The 18,529-nt window shown below is 41.6% G+C and overlaps 1 protein-coding gene across 7 annotated transcripts in view; it reads left to right on the top strand.

Annotated features, from left to right (window-relative positions):
* The window catches only part of dctn1b (dynactin 1b), a 32,793-nt gene that overhangs the window by 8,576 nt on the left and 5,688 nt on the right, over nt 1-18,529 (top strand). For 2 of the 7 annotated variants that reach the window (XM_084381379.1, XM_084381381.1), the window contains exons 4-18: nt 702-733; nt 2,184-2,228; nt 7,616-7,633; nt 9,986-10,006; nt 11,472-11,642; nt 13,642-13,839; nt 14,224-14,428; nt 15,212-15,290; nt 15,656-15,815; nt 15,963-16,067; nt 16,883-17,074; nt 17,176-17,292; nt 17,523-17,675; nt 17,756-17,916; nt 18,080-18,248. In XM_084381379.1, the coding sequence (XP_084237505.1) occupies nt 702-733; nt 2,184-2,228; nt 7,616-7,633; nt 9,986-10,006; nt 11,472-11,642; nt 13,642-13,839; nt 14,224-14,428; nt 15,212-15,290; nt 15,656-15,815; nt 15,963-16,067; nt 16,883-17,074; nt 17,176-17,292; nt 17,523-17,675; nt 17,756-17,916; nt 18,080-18,248 (1,826 nt within the window). Of the gene's footprint in view, nt 1-701; nt 734-2,183; nt 2,229-7,615; nt 7,634-9,985; nt 10,007-11,471; nt 11,643-13,033; nt 13,058-13,641; nt 13,840-14,223; nt 14,429-15,211; nt 15,291-15,655; nt 15,816-15,962; nt 16,068-16,882; nt 17,075-17,175; nt 17,293-17,522; nt 17,676-17,755; nt 17,917-18,079; nt 18,249-18,529 lie in introns of all 7 variants that reach the window. The other 5 variants (XM_084381382.1, XM_084381383.1, XM_084381378.1 and 2 more) reach the window with 4 other exon arrangements.

Genomic DNA, 18,529 nt, shown 5'->3' on the forward strand with positions numbered 1-18,529 from the left:
CTCAGACAAAGGTAACTTTTGTAAGTCAGTTTAGACATGACAGCACATTTATAGAAAGAGCCACGATGTTCACCGAACACTGGTTAATTATAATGATTAACTGTCTTCTGTTTTCTTTTTTTAGCTGTGACTGTGGTGCTGTATGTAAAACGTTTTGCTTGACGGTCATTGATTTATTAATCTGTAGTTGGCATAACAGGGAGTGCAAGGACATTGAGATAATACATTTATTATAGTAATCTCCTCTCTCTGCATGTTTAACCTTGTGCTGCTGCAGTCTTTGCATCAATTTGAAGGCAGTCAATTCAGACGTGTGCCTTGTTGAAAGTAACATGAAAAGATTGTTGTCATGCGTAGGCGTAAAGTTGACCAGGGCGTTCATTCACACATGAAACCGACATGTTAAATCACCATCAGATAAGAGTAAAGGGGTGTAAATACTGAAATCACCAACACACAAGTAACAGCTACTGTCCTCTATTTTCATCTGAAGGGAGAAAATGGACACAGAGAAACTAATTTTAGAGACGTGATTGTGGTGTTTCAGCAGCACAGTTCCTGCAGCTGTGTGTTAGTGTTGACTCTAATGTGTTTGCAACAGGATCTTTGTGGGACTTTATACCTTGTAAAAGACGGTAAACACTGATTTAATATGACAGCTGGCCTCTCACTTTCTTTATTTGTCCTTTTTATCACTTCAGAGATCCTGGAGACGCCCAAGTCCACTAAACTGGTGAGTCAGATAGCAGATAACACTGCACCGCGACAGAGAAAGTTCCCCTGCAGGAAGTCAGGAGCAGATACGGCAGCACACACCTGGACTCACAAACGGATCCACTCAAACTCACATACCTGCACACACACAGACACACAAACTCTGTGTTATCTAAAGTAAACCCAGTGTGTTCCTGTTGGAGGAAATAACGCCACACCTGCTCCGATTTTTCAGCCTCTCCCAACAGTGAGAGTTGATTCATTTCTGACTGACTTTTTCAAAACAAATCTTCCTTTTTTAACAGGTTGTGTTGTAGTAACTGTGTGGAAAGATGCTTGGTAGCCCTCACATGAGTATATGGATATTTGTTTTTAGTATTTTTTAGGATTAAGCTACACTTCCTTTGCTCAATAGTGTGTTTTATTCAGTCTAAAAGAGATTTAACCAAAATCTATCTATGCATAAAATGAACAGTACTTTTAGTCTGTGGCACACTGACAGTATGCAGCTTAGAGGTAGTAATTTACAGCACAAAGGAAAAATATAAAAATAAAGCTAAATATTATAAACTATGTAGAATCTAGAGATCATAAACTCCTTTTTCCTGCATAATTTCACATTGTCTTCCTCCATAATCAAAAACAGATTTCAGATATATGAAAACAGATATTTTTTTTGTAAATAATCCCTAAAAATTATTTTACCAAGTCTGACAAGTTGTGTTGAACCAAATCAGATCTTAAATCTTGAGCCACAGCGTCTGTTTTCCTTTCTGACCAGCAGAGGGCGATGTTTACTCATAAATAAAGTAGCTGTGTGTTGTGCTACACAGACAGATTATTTAATAAGTGACAGAAATGGAGGAGCTCCCCTGAGATCATTTTAACATAAATAAACGTATGGGAATATTCCCCTTTTATTGCTCTATAAGGGATCTATTTTAGCTTTATGATTCTGGCTGTATAGCCACAAATTATTTATATTTTTGAGAAAAATGCAAAGATATAATTCAGAATATTTAGATCTAGCAGTTTTGCAGTTGTGCCCATGGATGCAATGACACAAAATTCCCAAAAGTCTATAAAAACTCAAAACTGAGCTCTTAATAAAAACAAATATGTGCAACAAAAATGCATAAGAATGTGTGTCATATTACTATATTTTAATGTAATCACTGTGAAGAGAGACACTATTTTAATAACACATCAGTCGTGTTTGACTCATATTTAACAGGATATTTAATGTGCCGTGTGTGTGAGAATGAACTGAATGAAGAGATGTGTGTGTGAACGTGAAGATGTGTTTGTGAAAATATGTGTACTGTGTATTTGACTGAGGTCTTTGAAGGGCACCGTCTCACTACAACCACCGTCACCTCCAGCATGCCTCTGACAACTCTTGACCTTTAACCTCCACCCTCCCTACTATCCTTCCTCACTTCCTTCCCTTCTTTCCTCCGACCACGCAGCGAGGAGTGAAGCCTAAAAAGGTGCTGCATGTTTCTCTAACCTCGGTACAGTGGTAATGTTATGACGATGATCGTAGTATCCGTGGCTCTGAATGGCCTCGCTGCTGCATGGCAACAGGGCCCCATCCCTCATTTACCCATGATTCCTCTCAGCTCACCACACCGCCATCCCCTGTGTTTACGTGAGAAGAGCGAGAGGTGACACCTGTGTCTGTCCGTCATCGTGCCACGCCCACTTCCTGTCATCTGACCTCACCGTGCTCTGTGCTCTGGTCTGTTTGCATCGGTGCAGCTCTGTGGCTCATGGTGTATGTTTCTGTGTTTGTCTGCTGTCTGTGCATTTAAAGCATGTTGAAGTCAAATGATTCTGGCAGCCGATTGTGTCATACTGACGCACGTTTAATGATCAGTGCCAAGTTATCCTTTTTTTAAACTCAAAATCCCAAGAGCCTCAAGGAAAACTGTTGTTTTAGTGGTTATATATTGTAGGAGCACAAATCCAGTAATCAGGTTTTATGAGAATCAGTTCCTCTTGATAACATAGACGAAGAGTTTTTGAAGGGTTCGGGGATGTTCAGAGGTTTTAGGAGATTATATTGAAAGACCAGAAGCTGCAGCTGAAGGTACTCGTCAGTTGGCTTCATTTTTTTTGGCAGTGTTAGTCGCTATTTAACTCTTGTTTCCTCTGCAATTTCACATCTGTAGAGTAAAAGTATGAAAGCAGTAGGGCTGGTTTGAGGTCATCAATTTTGATAACTGGTTGACTGTTTAGGTCATTTTCTATTTCCTGCCTCCCAAATTTTGAGAATTTGTTGATTTCTGTGCCAGCGATAGCTGCAGGCATTACATTTTCGGGTTGTCCGTCCATCTTAGAAAGACAATGAGTGAATTTCGTCAAATTTGGCACAAATGTCCACTTGGACTCAAGGTTGAACTGTTTTGAATTCGGTAGTCAAAGGTCACTGTGACCTTACAAAATGTTTGTATATTGAAAAGAAGTTCATAGAAGTTTCTGACTCTACCCAGGAACAGCAATTTCCTGTTGTTCTTCTTTCCTTCTTCTTAGAGTTTATTGGCGGATTACAAACCACAGTTCAAGGTGCATACCGTGTTTGTGTAGATGCTACGCTTGTTTAGTCAATAAAAGCGATTTGATTTCGTATAATCAACTCGACTCATCGCTATAATTTCATTAAAGGCTGATGGCCGCTAAAATAAACTTCCCATTTCCGTTCGTCTTGAGATTAATTGATGATAAAGTCAAGTCTGCGGCCTTTGTGCTTGGATGGAATAAAACTACTGGAATAAAAACTCTCTTCAAATCCTTCTACTCTCAGTTATTTTGTTGATTTTGTTGAGAAGATGACAAGTTTTAACCACCAAAGAATGCCTTGACCTAACAGATCTGAATACATAGTACATACAGCCAACTTTACATGTCCAGCCACAATATCTTATTCCACCTGAACATGCATCTAAACAAGAAGGCGACAGAATATGATTTAATATATAGTGACTTTAACATTTTATGCTGTGCCACTCGGGGATTCATCACGAGGTCCAGTGCTCTTTAATAATCACCCTCCGCTGAGTCATACATGCAGGCGTTCCTCTGCTGCGCTGTCTCGAAAATGTCAGACTGTGACGGAGGTGAAATCGGCCGCCCTCCCGCCTGCAGAGAACAGACCTGCAGAGTATGGATTTCCTGTCAGCTCGGTTCTACTTTATCGTCTCCTGTTCTGCAGCTACTGCTCAGCAGACTGACTTTGAACACCGAGAGCTCAGTTTAGTCTCGAACAGGAAGCTTGAATATTCTTTATTTCACTTCTGAGATTTAACTGAGGAGCGTGCAGGGAATAGAGGATGCAGACAAGACAGAAATGTACTGAAGGTCTTAGTACCCAAAAAACAGCAGTTTAGTGTCCAGATTTCAATTTCAGCCTTCCCCCTAAGCGTCTAAAGAAAAAGGACACGCTGTCTTTTCCCCCAAAGTCTTCAATGATAAATAAACAAATAAGCAAGTGAGTAGGTTTCATTTCTACATCGGTGGGGACTTATATTAAGCAGTTGCCCTTTAACTGTAAAAAAAATATATATGTATATTTTTTTAATCCTCAGGACCATGCAGAGGAGGCGTCAATGCTTTTCTTTAGCCCTGAGTGCCTTGAGCCTTTCTGTCAGACTGCACATCCCCAGAAACCTTGACATATCTTAATGGAAACCCAGGGCAAAAAAAAATGTCCTTAGAGACTTAGTTAAAGGTGATGTGGATGAGCATGCAGTATGTTTAGAGAGAATTAAAGTGAGTGAATCACTAACTGAAACATCAAAAATGGGACGAGCAGACAGAGAGGATGATGGGATTTCTAAAAAGTTACATCATCTGGTCAAAGCCTCAGGGTACAGAGTTAAATAGACGTGTATATTGCTCTGTTGGGGCCCCGGAGCACTAAGCCATAAGTATGACGATATACTCCCTCATCCTCAGCGGAGATTACGCACATGCAGAGTGCAAGTAACATAACGATCAATAATAAACTTTCATTTTTATTCTTGTGCTGCTGTCCTGTGAGATCACATCTTTCTATAGTCATATATTATAATAACAGTGACTGTTTTTGCTCGGGGCAGTACTAGCAGAGCGTGTTGGGTTCTGCTGCGTTGATGCTTCCTGGGCAGTAATTTTATCCTCTTTGTGTCCTGCTGGAGGCTGCAGAGCCGTGACCTCAGACGCAGCGATTCCTCCCTGTGTGTGCTGGGAAAGCAGGAACTTGATCCACCCATCCCATCATCCTCTCCGTCTGTCCGCCTCACTACCATCACTTCAGCGGTCCTCTCAGAGCAGCACTTAGTGTATCTGTGTGCTCGAGAGAAAGTCAAGGGATTACACAGAAAGATGTTTAATATTTCATCAGGACAGATTTTCCTTCGCGGCTCTGTAATGGATACGCGTAAACAGTTTTACTCTCTGGTTCAGGAGCCAGGAATCTTAAGTTCTGCCTCGCTCTCTCTCATAATAATCTATTTTCAGTTCCTTAATACTCAAACACTACAGAGTCTGTATTCACTGTGACGTAAGCCTCATTTAGTTTCATCACATCAATCTCAAAACACTTCAGCCAATTCTCATGCCCACAATGTAGAAGTGTTTTCAGGTTTAAAGCTCACAGCTAATCGGAGTATCCCCCACTGAATTAATCCTCTTACATCGCTCTCCGCTTCCCGCTGAGCTTCTGGTGAAGAGGAGGAGATTAGTGGAGCTGAGGAAGATATTATGATAGCTACTCAAACGTCTCGTGGCTGTTAAGGAAGGAAACGACCCATTAAATCACTTTTACACTAAAAACTAATTTCTCTACAATCGGTGTTATGTCTAAAGCTTGAGGCTTACATTTTATGGAGAAGAAGAAAAAAGATATTTCACATTAATTTTGGACTATTATTATCATTTCTGTGTACAAAAAGTCAGAAAGCTAGAGCAGATAATAAATAAACAACACCCAAAGACCCACCCATTAGATCTGGGGAAAACTCATTACTTGATGCTCTCCACATTGATTTTAGGAGGTGCTCAAACCAGCCTGGGAACTGCGTCTAAGCCGTATAATGGTTGGGAAATCCCTGCAACCCATTTTGCAGGGATTTGTTCTCCATTATGAGAAGAAGTAACCTGTGTAGAACAAATATGACTGTTGGGAATAGGCAGTATATTTACAGATGCATGCATAAGCGATTTTGCTGTAGCTCCAGACCTGCAGATGTTTTCAGTGATCCCAGTAGAATAATACATGAGTAATGAAGTAAAATGAAATGGCACTCCAGTATCATTTACAGGCCAATACAGTGGTTGTGATCACTGGTTGTATTAAGCCATTGTGGGTAATGTTGCGAATCCACAAGCTTCAAGGCCATATTGGATTTAAAGGGGCACTCCACTGATTCCAGGAGAGGCACTTTTCAGCCTGTAAAAACAGCTGCGTTACAGTCCAGATGAAATAAAAAATACCTTTTCAAGCATGTTAGATCATAACCCCACGTCATATTATGCAAATGAAATTACAAAAATCTATTTCTTTGCATTCTTATAACAAAATCTAATCATGTTTTTGTACTGTAAAACAAAATATGACCATTTTGAACCAATAATATCCTGACATCATCCACCATCAATAAATCTTTGTACTGTACGCACACTCGCTAAGATGAATAAATTGGCTGGCTAGCAACAGCATGGTACATCAGTGCGTCTTCAGGTGTTCGCCACCTCAAACCTTGTTTGGTTTACCCAAAATACTGCGGTTTTCGGGCCGGCTGGCTAGAATTATTCACTTTAAGGAAATATCTCTGACGGCTCCAGATTATGCACAAGGCATTTTCCAGTGGACTGCTTTAACAATGGTTGATTAAAGGTCAGAAAGAATCAAATACAATAATTACAACAATAAATACAAACAATATAAACAGGCTAGGACAACAAAAAGATAACATTTGGGTAAGATGCATCAACAGATATGTCGAATCAAATTAATCAAAAGTGAATCCTCTGTGCATTTGGGAGGAAAAGGGGCATGGTATACCTTCATACAGTTTGTAAAAACAGATCAGGTGTTTCCTCGCCCTCATTGTTTTTGTCTCATTTTAATGAACCCAGAGGAGGAGGGTTATGGGAGTGTTGCTAGGAGACAAGAGAGGCTTGCATCATTTTCCCCCCCTCACCTCGGTGAACAGCCCCGCCCTCCTCCGTCTCACATCCTCTCCTCTGTCTGTCCCCCGTCACTGCTCAGTCTCACCCATCCCTCCCTGTCTGTCTGTGGTTGAGGTGGTCATGAGTGGGTGAGCAGCAGCAGCTAGCAAGGGGAGGAGGGAGAGCGAGAGAGAGAGAGAGAGAGAGAGAGAGAGGAGGGTGCACAGTGATGTAATGCTGGAGCAGGGCATTGGCCAAGCTGACAAATCACAATGAGCAGAGTGAGAAAAGGGGGGGGGGAATGAGACAGAGGGGAGGGGAGGAGGGAGGAGAGGGAAGGTTAGGGGAGGCGAGGCGTCTCCTGTGAGCAGAAGCAGGTCGGAGGCTCCACGGCAGCGAGATGTCAGAGTCGTAATCGTAGCAGAAAGGAAAGGGAGGCACCGACCGAGGGCTCCGGCGAATGGATTATGAGAGAAGGAGGACATAAAGGAGGACGATAGCAGGAGGAAGGGACGGACGGAGGCAGGGAAGGGAGGGGGAGCCTGGGAAAAAATCGCTGCGGCCATTTGCACCACTGCAGCTTCCCGGCCTGAGTGGCTGCCTGTCTGTTCGGCTTCAGCTGTCTGTCCTAAAGCCGGCGTCTGTGGATCGAGCATCTTTCCCTGTTTTATCACCTTCCTCTGTGTGTGTTTCTCGGTGACTGTGTTGTGTGTGTGTGTCTTCTTCTCTTGCAAATATGATGAGACAGACTCCTGCACCCCGGAAGGTACAGAACTCCAAATGATCGTCCTTAAATGTTGGGATGTTGCTGTTATTGTTGTCATCATCCATTTGTTTTGTTGGCAGAGCTGCCTGTAAAGGTCATGCCTGGAAGTTTCAGCTATTCCTCATTCTGCTTTGATGGGAATCGCCCTTTTTTTTTCTCCTCTTGATATTCCCAGAGTGGAAGTAGAAGTGAACCTGCAGCTGGGTCGTGCTCTCTTTTGATTTTTTTATTGATTTTTTTGTGAACTCACGTGCCTTTTTTTTGCAGAGTTATTTCATGTGTGTGCAGCAGCTTCAGTTGTATTGTTCTGTCTATCCTTAATTTGGGTTCAGCTTGCACGAGTCATGCCTTCCACAGCTTGTTTTTTTACGAGGTCAATGATTTTAGTCCGTCGGGGGAGAATCAAGGGATTTCACTCTTGGTTGCAGATGTAATAAACAGGGCTGATGCGATGTCAGTACAGCCTGTTCTGTTATCCACAGCACGACACTATGGCTTAAGTAGGCTGTCAGCTCTTATTTGGTACAGCTGTTAGCTCGGGCTAATTTCTGCTGAATGGTCCAGCTCTAATCCAATAAAGAACGATAACTGACCAAAGCGATGGCCGTGGCCAAGTAGAGACAGAGAGAGTTGGTCGGGTAGAAGAGAAAGTGTTGCACAGCGTCTGCACAGATCTGGGTTAAATTCTGTTTTAATGTAGTTATCACCGTATAGGGAAGGCCTGTGTGGAGACGACGTACTCTCAATGTCCATTTTGTAGCTGTTTTGGCTATCTGCAGATTGAGTTTGCTCAAAAATTGGGTATATACTGTATTTAGGGGACGCTTTATTCAGGTCCATAAATTCCTCACAATTTCTGATAATGTCCTAGAATGTTTCCAGGACAGAACAACGTAATGTGGCACTAATCATGAGTAAAACGGAGACAAAGTTCAAGTGGTTCACTTCCAATTAATGATTCAAATCAACCAATAAACTAAAATAATCTATATTCTTTTACTGAAGATGAAAAATTTAAACATATGAATCAACTATTATTGAATGATAAAGATCGTTTTTCAGTTGTTCTTTCCAGGAAACTTTCTTGGAAAAAGTTAGGATATAAAGGACGGATAAAGTAAAGTTGTACCAATATTTATTAATAATCAAACAAACCAGTGATCGTAGAACATGTACTTTACACAACCCAATCGTCAGAGGTAAATGTTGGCGATTTAGGTTTATGCAAACAAGGATATGTTGCAACTTTATATTTCTTTATGTTCAATTTTCAATTTTATGTTGTGACAACACTGATCATGGTTCTGCTCAGTTTTATATCAAAGTAGAAGAAGAAGAAGGAGTTAACTTGGACTCTGGCAAACTACTTTTACCCAAATAACAGACTAATGGAAATGTTTTTGCCACCACTTTTACCTTGTGTTGGACTTTATTTCTGAAAAAGTTCATTCATTATAGATAATCCTGTGGATCATCCGTCCAGCTGTACAGCCGATGCATGTAGAATTAAACTCACATGAGCCTAAAGATTCGCTTGCAGGGAAACCAGATCTTTAAATATGAGTTCTCTCATGGAAATCAACTAAAAATAGAGATGCAGATTTTTCCTTGAGAGCACATTACAGTGTAAGTGTTGGCTTTGATCTTCTTAGAATAAATTGTGGGATTATCTCCTCTTCCTCAGGATGCTCTTTGTTGTCCTTTACAGCAAACCTCTCCTTCTCTAAGCAGTTTAACTCAAACATTCACAAGAACTCAGTTAAAAAAGATGCAACCCAGATCTGGTGGACGGACTCTTTAGAAATCAGATAAGAACAAAGAGTGGATATCTCTCTGCACACTTCACTGATGATCCACTCAGCCGGCCGCCTGTGCAGCGTGTCTGAAACAAGCGATGTAGCAGGATAACAAGCTATTATCCCAGTATGAGCGCGGTGCAACAGCTCTGGTTTCAGATGAACCTGCCGTGTCCCTCGAGACACAATGCAGTCATTTAGGTCACGGCAGCCGTACCAGCCACTGTGTCCATGTTGTTACTGAGGTTTTTTTGGTCACGTGGGTGGACGAGATGAGGCCCCGGAGACCAGCGAGGACAGGGAGGAAAACAAAAGGAGACGAGATCTGTAGGGACGTTACATGATAATGGATTCGTTGTGAGCTTTTTACTGTCAGTAAAAAGTCTGGAAAGTTTTTCATCCTCCATTCATTTTGTCCTTCTGTCTGTGATTTCCAGTTTAATATGAACTTTGCCTTGAATCACTAACCCTGGCTGTTTGTTTCCTTCCCTTCCCTTCCCTGATCCTCCTTTTCCTCCTCCTCTCCTCCTCTTCTCCTCCTCCCTCTGCTCCTCAGACCACGGCCAGAAGGCCCAAGGTGAGCCCAGTCTTCAAAGTCTTCAGGGCTTCCCATTTCATTTATACGTGTGATTGCTATTTCACTTCATGCAGCAGTTTGTGAGTGAGTGTTTGAGCGAGTGTTGCTGAGACAGTAGTGACAATACATCGCCAGACACGACATCCATTTTGTCTTCATTAGAGGAATCACAATTTTGGTCAACAGTGCCAACATTTTTCTACTTACATTGCTGTTTTTCTTTATTTTATCCTTTTAGACTTCCTCACATTTATATTTTAGTATTCCAGCATTCATGTGTTCGATATTTTTGTTGTCAAATTTCTTTCTTTCTGCTTTAGCAGGTGTTTCTTTTGCTCAGTTTTGTCTTTTTATTTGTCTGTTTCACTTCGTTCCATGGCATTTTCAGCATATTAATATTGCTTTCTTTGCTTTCTAATATTGTTTTTTTGCTATTATTTAATTATGCTCACTATTTGAAAATCAGATGTGGCCATGATGGAGGTCCAATAAAAAATTGGCAAATGCAAAAACAGGGACTCATCTCTCAATATGACAAGAACATTTGACAAACCTACAGTTAATGAATTTCATACTGTTTCGCTTTGTTTATATGTGGCGGACCCTGCCACCTTTCTAGCTTCAAACAGTGTTCTGGGGACCTTATTTTCCTCTGAGGACATCTTATGTTTATTCAGTTATTGTATTATTACCATATAAATATTATAAATATTGGTCAGGCAGCGCAAAACAAGTGTTTTTATAATTACATGGACATTCTTGTTATGATCAGTTTTATGTGTTGGGCGTGTACCAAACAAAATATCTGCTCATTTCCAGCCAGATTTTCAAGTGCACCATCAGTCTGACTTCCATAGTCCTCAGCAAGTAAAGCGTGAACAATGTAATGATGCTAAGCACCCAAAATTAAAAGGATAGTGTGACTAGCAGAGCGTAAATTGTAGACTGAATTCAGGAAGCCAGATACTAAAAAGGTTTAAATCCTCAGCTATTGAAGATTTCAGTCTGTTTTCAATTAGCAAGCATGTTGAGGAATCAAATAAGGCTGCAACTACAGATTTTTTCATTGTTGTTCATTAGTCGATTAGTTGTTTAGTACATAAACTATGTAAAATGTCGAATAGTGTTTCCCAAAGCCAACGCTGACATCCCAGAAATTCTTGTTTTTTATGTCCACAACCAAAGATATTTAGTTTACAGTCACAGAGGAGGAAAGAAACCAGAAAATATAAACATTTATGATGCTGTGATCAAAACACACCTGCACATATCCGATCAGAAATACTGTTTTATAGATGTTTACAAAGACAAAAACAAAAAGGGTTCTTTATGTCAACATATTCATTCAACGACCTCCATTATGGCCCAATATTACATCACCAGACAGCCACTTATACCGAGCGGGATCTTTTCATCGTCTTTCTATCCAGATTTCTAATGGTTCAACTTTCTTTTGTTTCTTTAGCAGCCCACCCGACCTGCAGGTGGGAAGGGGGCTGCGTCCGGCTCGGCCTCGGCCTCAGCTGGGGAGATGAGCAGCAGCGAGCCCAGCACGCCGGCTCAGACCCCTCTGGCTGCTCCGGTCATCCCCACCCTCCACTCCCCTGGAAACCCGCCGCCCCCTGTCCCCAGCAAGGTCTGCATCAGCTCGAAATATCTCGCTGTAGTTAGCAGTGTAGCAGATCTGATGTTTTACAGTCGGTGTGAAGTGAGAAAGGCTGCCTGCCGATGAATTAAGAAACATGTTGCATCCAGCAGATACAGGGATAATTCTATATTTAGGGTTAGGGTAGTAACCAGGTGACTCAGCCAGCTATGAGGATACATTTTTCTCTCTTTTAAAACCAATAACTACATAATCAGGCATCGGATTGATTGCTGAATCTTTCCATCTTGTTGGCACGGTGAGTAATGTGTTACAAAACCACAGAGCACAGCGTGCCAACAACATCACAGACGTCTTAACACTCGGTGCATAAGCAGTAGTAGTCGAGGTGTGGGAGTTAAATTAGAGGTGACATTTCTTCTCTATAGCTCCTATAAATATACATGTTTTTTGACACAGCTGTCAGTTTATATTGGGTGTCATCCAGGAGTCACCGGGCATCATTGGAGGCCATAACTGGCATCTAACAATACATTATGCAAAATTCTGAAAACACAACAGAAATTTCAGTCGAATAAATGAAAAAGAAATACACAAAACATGAAGTTATTATGCATAATGTCGTGCCAATCTGTTAGTTATATAATCCATTCACCCACTCATTTACAAACAGAATATCCTTTTGATGGTTACAGATGCTGGATCGTATGTGAGACCTATAATGCGTTTTAGTTTTTTCCCTTTCCTTCAGTGTTTTATGTAGGCTCTTTTGCCAAGTCTGCTCCAAACACTGCTCCTGAAACATCTCGTCGGTAGTCCTGCCTTTAATTCCTTGACTTTGTGACATCACAGTACGTCACCATGTCACACGTTTGCAGAATTACGCCTATATTCACGGTAACTGGAAGCTGAAAACACGACAAAGCCGACCGGAGACACAGGGGATGTGTTTTTTGAGCATTAAAGCATAAAAACCTCTTCAAGTAGTGACCCAAAAAAAAAAATTCTGAACCTGAAAATGAGCATCTGTTTCATTTAAATAAGTCATTAACTGGAGATAACGAAGAAGTGTCTGTATCAGCTGCCTTTTAGTCTGCTGCTTCTCAGAAATGAGACAATCGGTAATTGCTGAAGTGATTAGCTCTGGAGCACACAGTCAATTAAGCACGATTAAGAACCAGTGCGTGACCAAATGTTAGCCAATTTTAACCAGTAAAGTGGCTTAATGTTCTGTTAATTCGTTAATCATGAACTGGGGACGGATTGAATCTGTTGCGTGTCGTTTGAGCAGCCGATAAAGAGCAACATGTATGAAAATGTCACGTATTATCACGTTAACATTTAGCAAAAGTCAGCTGCTATTTGGTCTTTTAATTTTTACGGCGGACGTGATCAGTCTGATTCATATTTTATCCCCTCAGGAGGACGTCGCTATGGAAACACAGGTGCAGTGATGTGGCGTGATGTGATGTTTTCTGCACTTGATATTGAAGTGTTGTTTTTCTCTCACTAACATTTATAACAAGATGTCAAAAGTGTGACTTCGAGGCTTTAATTGGCGTGTGAGGTGGCTCTGTCTGTCACAGGCTGCAAAAACAAATTCTCATCTATTGCCAGATTGATACTGTTCGTGTGTACTTCCCGATAAGGCGTGTGTGTGTGTCTTTTCGCTGACTTTCTCGTGTCTACAGGTGGAGTCAGTGCATGGCAAGTGAAATTAAAGCTTTCTTTCTAACACATAAAAAGCCGAAAGTGCCGTCAGAGTGAAAGCTTTGTACTTGATATATTGCTTTCATTATTCACTGAGAAGAAACCTGAAAGTGAATCCATTAAAGAAACATTAAAGAATGAGAAACTGGAGCAATAGAGTGAGGGTGAAACCTCCTTTTGTGTCTTGCAGCGCTTTTACTTTGTTAAAATGTGTGATTATCTCAACATCTTGCACCAGTAACGTGTCGAAACTAATTAAATTGCTACTTTTCCTCCCATCTGTCCTCATAACCGATCCTCGCCACCATCCTGTATCCAGGAGGAGGAGGCACTGCGTGGTCAGGTGAAGGACCTGGAGGAGAAGCTGGAGACGTTGAAGATGAAGCGGACGGAGGACAAGGCCAAGCTGAAGGAGCTGGAGAAGCACAAGATCCAGCTGGAGCAGCTGCAGGAGTGGAAGAACAAGATGCAGGAGCAGCAGGCCGAGCTGCAGAAACAGCTGAAAGAGGCCAAGAGGGTAAGAAGCAACAGATGGACGAGCGTATGAGTAGATGGACGGGTAGCAGTGCTGTTGTTTTTGGGTTTTTTTGACCATTTTTATACGACCAAATGACAAGTAATCATGTTTTTCATCCAAGAACAATACTCGTGTCAGGTGGAGGAGGTCGTATTTCAACTAAAATCAGACAAATGCACACAAATGAAATTTTTTGCAGATTAAATATTTGCATAATTGCCAGCCACACCCATGTAGCAGCAGCAGCAGCAGCAGCAAACACAATTCTGCCTTTAAATAAAGAATAAACTGAAAAATTAAAATGTATCACGAGAAAAGAGTTGTAAAGACTGTACTGAGATTATATAGACAACAGTCCATAACTGTGTTTTTCTCTGTGTGTAGGAGGCAAAAGAGGCCATGGAGGCGAAGGAGCGCTACGTGGAGGAGATGTCGGACACGGCGGACGCCATCGAGATGGCCACGCTGGATAAGGAGATGGCCGAGGAGAGGGCGGAGTCTCTGCAGCTGGAGGTCGACTCGCTCAAGGAGAAAGTGGATGAGCTCACCATGGACCTGGAGATCCTCAAGCACGAGATCGAGGAGAAAGGTACTGACGAAGACGCAGAGATGATGTTTTCAGCTTTTTATTTTTATTTTCAAAATCAAAAAAAATACAGGTACCACAACCACATTCGAAGCATTCCTACTTAGATACTTCCTACTTCCTACTTTGCTTAACTCATTCGTAACCGTGCATGTGGAAACTGACAAGAGCTTTTATGCAGAAATAATAATTATTACATGTATGTTGCGTTAGTCGCCTCAATACATTTTTTATTAAGGCAGCAGATGTCTTTCTGCTTTAACGCATATATATATATATTTTATCTTTAAGGCTGTTAAAAAATAAGCCTGTACTGTAAGCTGTCTAAAACAGTGTGAAATGCTTAAAGTGGTCTGTACAGAAGGGAGCAAAATGAAATAATTAAGTTTCTGTCTGTGAAATTGTATCTCTTTCTCTCTCTCTATTCAGTTGCGATGAAGTAGCACAGGAGGAGAAATTTGTCGGGCTATAATGTGATCAGACTGTTGAAGTAGTGTGGAGAGAGTCGGTCTTCGGTGACCTCTGAGTGCGGCATGATGGCGGCTGATTTATCGATTTCTTTACAGCTGCGGCAAACAGTGATCAGAGCCAACTCAAAGAAAAGCCCCATTCGTTTAATTAAAACGATCCATGTTCTCTTTTGGCAATAACATCCAGCAACATCAATTCTCTTCAAGTGTCATTTGGTCACATAAATTAAAAGTTGTTCTTGGTCTTTTTATTACCCTGCATGAAAAAAGAAGTGTGTGTGTTTCAGTTGTGTTTTTTGTGTTTTTTCTCTAACAGGTTCAGATGGTGCCGCTTCCAGTTACCACGTGAAACAGCTGGAGGAGCAGAACGGCAGACTGAAGGAGGCACTGGTCAGGTAGGTGTGTCGGCACTTCCTTAAATCGACTCTTGGACTGCAACTAATGATTATTTTTAACATTGATTGATCTGTCGATTATTTCCTTGATTAACTTATTAGTTGTTTGGTTCCAAAAGCCCAAGATGATGTGAAACAAAAACACAATGAACACAAAGATATTCAGTTTACTGTCATAGAGAAGGAAAGAAACCAGAAAATAGAAAGAAAATTACTCAAATCGATAAAACTAATGGACATCTCATCCTGCAGCAATGCCAGGGAGAATGCATGTTGCGTCAGTAAAATTGACAATAAATAGAGATAAGAGAAAAGGGAAAGAGAAGTTCTTGATCCAGATGTTGATGGTTTCCTGTTTTTGTCAGGATGCGTGACCTGTCTGCATCGGAAAAGCAGGAACATGTGAAGTTGCAGAAGCAGATGGAGAAGAAAAACGTGGAGCTGGACACTCTGAGGAGCCAGAAAGAAAAACTGCAGGAGGAGATGTCAGCGGCAGAAAAGACCATCGACGAGCTGAAAGAACAGGTCAGTGTTTCACAGTGACGAAAATCTGCCTGTTTTTACGTTCAGAGGAGATCTTTATTTTGGATTTATGAACTTTTAAAGCTTATATTGGTGAAGTCATTGATGAAGGAGACAAATAAAACCTCTATTTCTGATGCTTTGTTTCAGGTGGATGCAGCCTTGGGGGCGGAGGAGATGGTGGAGATGCTGACAGAGAGGAACCTGGACCTGGAGGAGAAAGTCAGGGAGCTGAGAGAGACCGTCACTGACCTGGTGAGTGAAAGTCATCGGTCTCATTGACGACAGACATGTTGAATGAGATTAAATTAACAAAAAACACAAAGTTGATCCAGTTCTTAATTTAAAGACTAATGACCGAAGACCCGTTCATTTCCTGCTCTGACCCTCTGAGTATTTATAGGACTGAGGTCAGAGAAAATTAAAGTGCCACAGTTTGCTGAGTCATTTCATTATTGATATGGAGTCATTAATATGTATGTGCTGCCCTCTGGTGTTTGTGGTCGCTGAAGTCATTGTTGAGTTTCTATTTTAATTAGATTGAAGTCCACTTCTGTTTTTGACCTCGATCAGAACAGATGTTGCTTGAGAGGAAACCCGACTGGTCTGTCATTGTCTCAGGCAAAAGTTGTCAACTACAGGATGTGCAGGATTTTGATTGATAATGGCATCTTTAAAAACAATATGGTGGCATGAGAGTTTTCAAAGTACACACATCAAAGTAACAAACAAACAAACTACATCCAGGAGTCAAAACATTTTGAGACATTAGAAATGTGTTTGTAATAAACAGAGGAAGAGTCAGGTAGTTAGTGTGAGGAGCATCTACAGCAGCGCCACCTACAGAGACACAGACTGTACTACAAACCTTGCAATTATTTTTTACAGCTGTTGCATTTACAATAGTATGTATGTAGTATCAAAAAATTGCAGTTCCTGTAATTTGGATATTTCACTTGGAAAAATAACCTCAAGCAACATTTTCCAAAATCTGAAAAACAAAAAGAATAGTCATAATAAAAAGCTCCCAGTAACAGACCCTGTTTGTTTGTCATCGTCTCACCCTTCAGGAAGCTATAAATGAGATGAACGACGAGCTGCAGGAGAACGCCAGAGAGACGGAGCTGGAGCTGAGGGAGATGTTGGATCTGGGCGCTGCGAGAGTCCGAGAGGCCGAGAAACGAGTCGAAGCCGCTCAGGAGACTGTCGCCGATTACCAGCAGACCATCAAGAAGTACCGAGAGCTCACAGCTCACCTGCAGGTACGCAGTTAGTTTTTAATGTAGCGTATCGAGCATGGTGTTCGACCACACATGTTTCTGCCTAATGCTGCGTCCTGATTCTACCGTTGTGTTTTCTGCAGGAGGTGAACAGAGACCTGACCAGCCAGCAGGAAGCCTCAGCAGAGCTGCAGCAGCAGCCGCCTGCAGAGATGTTCGATTTCAAGATTAAATTTGCAGAGACGAAGGCGTACGCCAAGGTCAGAGACAGAAAGAGCTCTGTGGTCTGAATAATGAGGAAGTCTGATAACGTTAAATGTGATTCTGTATCAGCCTGAACGTCCTTTTTTCAACTCTCTTATGGTTTAGAGTTTGTAAAGTCAAAACTTTGAAGGTTTTAAGTTTGCACCAGATTTTAAGTCAGGGTCCATATATTATTTTGTCTATGTTGTGTTTAATCTTGTGTGTATGTGTCTGTGTTTGTGTCCAGGCCATTGAGATGGAGCTGAGGAAGATGGAGGTGGGTCAGGCCAACAGACACGTCTCTCTTCTGACCTCCTTCATGCCCGAGTCCTTCCTCCGTCACGGCGGAGACCACGACTGCATCCTGGTGCTGCTGCTCATCCCCAGGCTCATCTGCAAGGTAAACACTTTTATAAATACATTTCCTCCAGAAGAGGAAGAAGGAAGACAGAAATAAAATCTTTTTGTGTGTGCCTGCAGGCCGAGCTGATCAGCAAACAGGCCCAGGAGAAGTTCGACCTGAATGAGAACTGTGTGGAGCGAGCGGGACTGAAGGGAGCCGCCGGGGAGCAGCTGAGCTTCGCTGGCGGTTTGGTCTACTCGCTCAGTCTGCTGCAGGCCACGCTACATAAATACGAGCAGTATGTTTCATTAGGGTCCATAAAGCCAAGAATACACAGCAGGAGAGAGTCTGAGCACTTCAAATGTTTTGTGTTTGCTAAGTTGTAAAAAGAAATGTTGTTCAGTTGAATTTAATGTTGCTCTGTGTGTGTGTGTGTTTGTGTGTGTGTGTGTGTGTTTAAGGGCTCTGGATCAGTGCTCTGTTGATGTCTATAAGAAGATCGGCTCTCTGTACCCGGAGATGAGCGTCCACGAGCGTTCTCTGGACTTCCTCATCGACATGCTGCACAAAGACCAGCTGGACGAGACGGTCAACGTGGAGCCGCTCACCAAGGCCATTAAATACTATCAGGTACACACACACACAAACACACACACTGATATTCATGATTATATCAGCTAAATCTAATGAAGCAATGATCTGACATGACGAGGATATATTGTATTCAGGTCCACTTATCGATGTTTGTCTTAAAGATTTTTTGTGATTTGATTTTCTGTTAAAAAGTCAAATGTACCATGTTGGACCTCGTTTTGCTAACAGATGCAGTTGTATAGGTACATTACAGTGTTGATGTTGAACAGATATGTTATTCTAGCTTGTGTCAAAAGCCATAAAACCATAATACTGTA

This window comes from Pagrus pagrus (genome assembly GCF_965226575.1).
Source record: "Pagrus pagrus genome assembly, chromosome: 18".
Classification (NCBI taxonomy): Eukaryota; Metazoa; Chordata; class Actinopteri; order Spariformes; family Sparidae; genus Pagrus; species Pagrus pagrus.